Source organism: Echinops telfairi, unplaced genomic scaffold, assembly GCF_000313985.2.
Source record: "Echinops telfairi isolate 266 unplaced genomic scaffold, ASM31398v2 ScPeMD7_23;HRSCAF=83, whole genome shotgun sequence".
Lineage (NCBI taxonomy): Eukaryota > Metazoa > Chordata > Mammalia > Afrosoricida > Tenrecidae > Echinops > Echinops telfairi.
Window position 1 is genome coordinate 61,162,649 of NW_022103920.1, and position 6,391 is coordinate 61,169,039.

Genomic DNA, 6,391 nt, shown 5'->3' on the forward strand with positions numbered 1-6,391 from the left:
CTTCTTTCCTCTATTTCTTTACGCTTTCCTCCTGTCCCAATACCATGTTCAGCCTTCATTCTGGTTTCGGTAGTTCCTCGCGGTTGCCTTGCCCTTGGTCACTCCCTTTTTTAATGTACACTTGCCCTTTATATAAAATTCTCTCTTATACATATGAGTTTCTGTGGGTTTGTTTCTCCAATGTGCCAGACTAACACACCAACAAAAGGAATGTTGATTAGAATCAAAAACATTCCATCATGCTGACTTCTTTGAAGGAATTTCCGAATCTTCCTTGCACAGTTTGGTTAAGGCAACGTCACTGATGGCTCCTTTACAGAGGAAGAATGCCCCAGTCACTTCTGTTTATAAAACATCAAACACTGGGAGGGCAAACACAAAATGCAACAATCTACTGTTGCCCAGCATCCATGGCTTAGCACCCAGAGAAAGCCTTTGCCCCCAGGGGAGATTTTTATACAGGACTAAGCTTTGTTCAGTGAGATGGGCCTTTCATTTTCAGGACACATCTTTTCCTGCAAGGTCTTTAGAGGCAGAAGTTCCACTTGGGTTCTACTGTGGATTCTAGTACACATCCCCATGGGCTCAGCTTCCTGAAAACATACACGTGTTGGGTTCTCGGTTCTCTTGATTCACCAGCTCACAGCCGCCAGAATCACATACAGTTAGCATGGTGAAGAATAGAGCAACTGCTGCCAGGTTGGCATAAGTGGAACGTATGTTCAAGTTCTTCACAGCCTGGCGGTATGTCTTAGGCAGACTGGACGAATTGTTAGCCTTTGAATCCCATGCTGAGAGTGCTTCTCCCGCTGTATCACTTCTTCAGTCTTGGCCACCATGATCCTCTGCACCTCTTGCAATTCAGTGTTGATGGGCCCAGGTTTCCCCAAGCACAGCTGTCAATGTAGAGTTTTTTTTGTTTTTGCATGTAGGTATAAAAATCGATAAAAGAATAAGGTCTAGACACAGGGGGCACCTTCTTCCAGACTGTTGGTCAAACTCTGAGTGCAAGTCTTCTCGGTAGGCGAAAGGCAGCTTCATGTAAAACCAAGTAGCACAGACCCAGGTCAAGAGCGTAGTGGAAAGTCCTGACTCCGCTTCCAAGGTGTGTCTGGCCTAGAGGGCGATTGTTCCTTCAGCTTTCGAAAGAGCGGTTTCGCCCGACTCTGCTGTGGCCGCTCCTGGCCTGCATTCACTTTTTCTTAGAAGAGCTGTCATCCCTGCACGCCTTCCCCTTGTTTCTTAGATACACTGAATGCTTCCGGCCTCCCTTTCTAGGGAGGAGACAGCAGTCCTGGTCAGGTTGCTGAGCCAGTGAAAGGGCATCGTTGTTTCTGTCCCAGCTTGCCATTTTTAATCAGGTTTTTATGACTGTGTATCAGTACGTGTTGATGCATCTGCATATGTGTAGGGATGCTCATTTGCATGTTATTCAAAACAAGGACCCTACCTCACACTAATTTGTGTCCTCTAACTCTCCATCTTTGTACTCTTGCTGAATTACTGACTGAGTGAATCGAGGAATTGAAGCAAGCTTATTATTTTCTGTCCTTATGTTTTTCCAGCATTTTTGCTATATAGTTTTTTTCTGAAATGTTTCTTAAATTTCAGTTATTTTACCTCCTCTTATCTAAATCACACTGGGCAAGAATACCTATTTTCAGAAACTTTTTCACCTTGCTGGAAGTTCTTTCTTTACCTTTAGGCACGGAAGCACTCATCACTCTAGTTTCCTTTTACCTCGGCTCAATCTGTCTCTCGATAACGTTAAAAACCTGTATTTTTCTGTCCTTCCAAAGATTTATTCGTAGTCTATTATCCAGAGTAGCTTTTTCAAAAATTGCCTTCAAAAATTTCTAGTCCCTATTCAGCCACTTTTCTAACTCTTCTTAGAACGTTGCCTTTCCTTAAAATTCCTACCCTCCCAAAAGTTCTTACCTGATTAGACGTGCCTTTTCATCATTTCACTTAATGAAAATATGACCATGACTGTCCTTTCTTTTGGTTGATTCAACCTTCACCCTTGCTTTTTGTTGTTGGAAGACCTTTACAATTCGTGCTTTAGTTTGGCTTTTAAAAATAGAGTCTATTTAAAATGAATTATTTCAGAAGTTTAACGCTTTTCTCCTTGCGTCCATCTTCGGTAAGTTACCGTGCACTGAGCCCCATCTTTTGCTAACCCAAGTGTGTCAGCGCAGAACTGAGCCTCCGGATCTTTCACCGGCTGATCCTGGTGGAGGAAGTCTGCAGGCCTTTGGTGTGGTCACCTCTGGGTGGACTCATTCCAAATCTCTGAGAAACTTTCATGTGCATAGAGAGTGATGTATGAAATCGCTTATTGTAATAGTGTTTATACTAGCTGAAATTGATAACCGCACAGTTGTCCATCTGTAAGTTAATGAAAACACTGTTTTTTTATAAGAGATACTGCACAGTTATAAGAAAATAAGATAGAATAGAATTTTATGACCTTGAATAAATCTCAAACATAACAGGCTCACTTGCGGATAGAGACACACACTACTCAATTTTGAAAGCATGGAAAATATATTCGTATAAGCCTATAAATGCATGTATATTATTTCTATTTCAGAAAATCAGGAGAAATACTAAACACAGAAATTACTGTGATGATTACAGCTGGGAAATAGTATTAGCAGCAAATAACCAAGAGGCTTCAGTAGTTTCCCTGGAATGTATTTCTTTATACAAATTTCAAATTGAAACATTGCACAGTGTTAAAATTTGGTAGAACTGAATATTAGGTACATGATTACTTATTATCATGTTCATTTTACCTTTCTCCATGTTTGAAGTATCATATTTTGAAGAATATAAAATGGTATATGTAAAATATAATGTATGTGAATTTAGCAGTTTTCTGTACTCAGCAAGATTAATACTGTAGTATATTGTTCTTAGACATATACACACTAAGGCACACACGAATGCTTGTGTATCTCTCTCTATAGTCCTGCTACACTTAATGTCTACTCCATATTCTGTGGAACAGGATCTATATGTGTTTGATGTTGTGTGAACACAGATTCTTTACAGGCACTTTCTGTATTACAGATGAGTTTTGTTCCTAAATCTGTCTTTTATTTATTTATTTTTAAAGATCATTTTATTGGGGCTTAGAGCTCTCATAACAACCCATGCATCAGTTATATCAAGGATATGTGTACATGTGTTGCCATTTTTATTTTGTAAACATTTACTTTCTATTTGATCCCTTGGTATCAGCTCCTCTTTTTTTCCTCCTCCTCCCCTTGTTGACCTCTTAATAAACCATAAATGATCATTATTTTCATATCTTACACTGACCAGTGTCTCCCTTCCCCCATGGTTTCTGTTGTTCCTCCCCCTATGTGTGTGTGTGGTTATGTGTTGATTCATGCGATCGGTTCCCCTTTCCTCCCCTCCTTTCCTCACCCTTCTGCTGCCGCTACTCCCATTTCTGTTCCTGGGGGGCTTATCTGACCTGGATTCCGTGTGTTGTGCGCTCTTCTCTGTACATTGCACATGCTCCGGTCTAGCCTGAAGAGAAAGGCAGGACTGGGCTGTAACAGTGGGAGTGAGGACGCCTCAAGGAACCAGAGGGATATTGTGTGTTTTATTGGAACTATACTGTGTTCTGGTTGACTCATCTCTTCCTTCTGACCCTTCTGTGAGGAGATGTCCCCTTGTCTAGAGATGGGTTTGGGGTCTCTGCTCCGAGCCCCCTGTTCTCAACAATATGTGTTTTGTTTGTTTGTTTTGAGTCTTCTGATACCTGCTGCCTGAACCCACTGATGCTTCATGATCACACAGGCTGGTGTGCTTCTTCCTTGTGGGCTTGATGCTTCCTTGCTAGATGGTCGCTGCTTTGATTTCAAGCCTTTGCAATCCCAGATGCTATATATTTTTGATAGCCTTTATCACATTTGCTTGTGCACCCATTTTTTTCTTCAGTGATCGTGCCAGGAGGGTGATCATCACAGAATACCAGGTTGTTAGAACAAAGTGTTCTTGCATTGAGGGAGAGCTCGAGCAGAGGCCCAAAGTCTGTCCACTACCTCAGTGTCTTGCCATATAGATATATGTACAAAGGCCAATACCCCTATTTTTATGGATTAATGTATTTACATATGTACACATTATGCTTATACCTCTATCCATTGCTTTGCTTCCTAGATCCTTCCTCTGTTTCCTTTCACCTTCCTCCTGTCCCACCATCAAGCTCCCCCTTCTTCTGCTCTTAGTCATTCCTCTCAGCTAGATTGCTTTTGCTTCAACACCCCCAGTATCTCTACGCACTTCTCATCATTGCTTTGAATTCCCTAGTTGTTCCCGTCTATGGAGTAGGTTGCTTACTGCTCTCTTCCCCCCAGTTCCTCCCCCCAAGTCCCTCCAGAACCTTTGCTCCTGTTGCTTTCTCCTCGGACTTGCTTCCCATGCCTGTCATCTAGGTAGGCAAGCAACAATAACAGAGACAAAACGAAAAGAAAACAAAAGATTGAATAAATAGGGGAAAAACTAAACATAATTAATTTGCAACCCCCCCAAAAAAAGCATACATATCCTGTTTACCTGAAAATAAGACCTACTTACAGTTTTGCCTCTCACTGAAATATAAGGCATCCCCCTGAAAATAAGACCTCCCTGAAAATAAGCCCCGCCGAAGCAATTGTAACTCTGGACTGTAGCGGTGGGCGCCTCCGTGCAGCTCACTGTTGGCCACAGCACAGCCGGAGCAGACAGGAAGTACAGGGTCTCTTAATAAACCAATAAACAATAAATGTATACCGTATTCTTCTTTATGGAAAAATAAGATATCTCCTGAAAATAAGACCTAGCGCATCTTTGGGGGCAAAAATTAATATACGACACTGTCTTATTTTCGGGGAAACAGGGTAGTTCCAGGTCTGTCCGCTGACCTTTATGACTATCTCCTCACCTGTCCTGCTAAATCTGTCTTTTAGTCCAATTTGTATTAATTTGAAACAACTAGGTATAGTTTATATCTAATGATTGTTCTTCAAGTGTTTGTTAGTTTTTAATTATCTCTTTCTATGCATCCAAATATTAAAGAACCACTTCACTTCCAGATACATTAAAACATCCTTAACATAATAGTATAGCAATAATAATGTTTAGATGTGCATTACAAAGTAGTGCTCATTTTTTATTATGAACCATTTGAGATATTATACATACCTCAAATTTTTAAAATAAGAAACTTTATGGGAATTGGAACCATAGACCTCTATGCACTCATACATTTCCTGAACAGATGTTATGTGGTGCATGACTGTGTACCTATGTTTATCGATATTACTATATTTATAAGTATTACATATTTAAAGCATGCAGTGTGAATAGGAAGGATTTATTTTCTGTAGTTCCTGGTGATAGTATTGGGAAGAAGACTTGTGACGAGGAACTGGTAATGAAGGCTGACAGGTATCTCAACTTGATCTGTTATGTTTTATTTATTGTATTAATGACAGATTATGCCATAAATTAACAGCCATTAATTCTTTGCAAGAAAAACATGGATACTTGGTAAACTGAATTTGCCTATTTAATATCAATTTTCTCCCTCAAAAACCATCTTTCAGAACAATTAAGAATATGACTTTGGGTATATGCATGATGAATCCTTTAAAGTGATTGGGCATGATACAGTATTTTCATAAAAATTAACTGTGAATACATTTTATTTATTTATTTTTCCTTCAAAAGAATCCAAGTCAATGACCAGATTGTGGAAGTGGATGGAATCAGCTTGGTGGGTGTTACACAGAATTTTGCGGCTACAGTTCTCAGAAACACCAAGGGCAATGTCAGGTAAATAAGATGCATCACATATGCACTACTTGTTTTTCATATTTAGTTGAATTTAGTTTTATTATCAATATACTTATCAATCTATGTAATCACTAATAATTTTCATCTAAGTGTCAAAAACTTGCTGTTTGTTTTTAAAAATGTAGGAAGAAGTTAGCAGCATAAAAGTTGCCATTTTACCTTGTTCAGGTGTTCACATTATTGTGCAATGATAATCCTTATTGGTTTGTAAAAGTTCTACCACAAAGGAGAGGTTATTTACTTACTTACTTATTTATTTTTTCTTTCTTTCTTAAATCATTTTGTTGGGGCTCATACAACTCTTATCACAATACATCCATCCATCCATTGTGTAAAACACATCATCATCATTCTCAAAACATTTCCTCTCCACTTAAGCCCCCCGCATTAGATCCTCATTTTTCCCCTCCCTCCCTGCTCCCCCCTCCCTCATGAGCCCTTGATAATTTATAAATTATTATTTTGTCATATCTTGCACTGTCTGACATCTCCGTTTACCCACTTTTCTGTTGTCCGTCCCCCAGGGAGGAGGTCACCT

At 39.7% G+C, this 6,391-nt stretch overlaps 1 protein-coding gene and 1 pseudogene across 4 annotated transcripts in view; one reads left to right on the plus strand and one right to left on the minus strand.

Annotated features, from left to right (window-relative positions):
* Positions 1–6,391, plus strand: part of PPP1R9A (protein phosphatase 1 regulatory subunit 9A) — a 337,964-nt gene that overhangs the window by 215,429 nt on the left and 116,144 nt on the right. For all 4 annotated transcript variants that reach the window (XM_045288700.1, XM_045288701.1, XM_045288702.1 and 1 more), the window contains exon 5: positions 5,728–5,832. In XM_045288700.1, the coding sequence (XP_045144635.1) occupies positions 5,728–5,832 (105 nt within the window). The remainder of the gene's footprint in view (positions 1–5,727; positions 5,833–6,391) is intronic.
* Positions 586–2,808, minus strand: LOC105978598 (annotated as a pseudogene).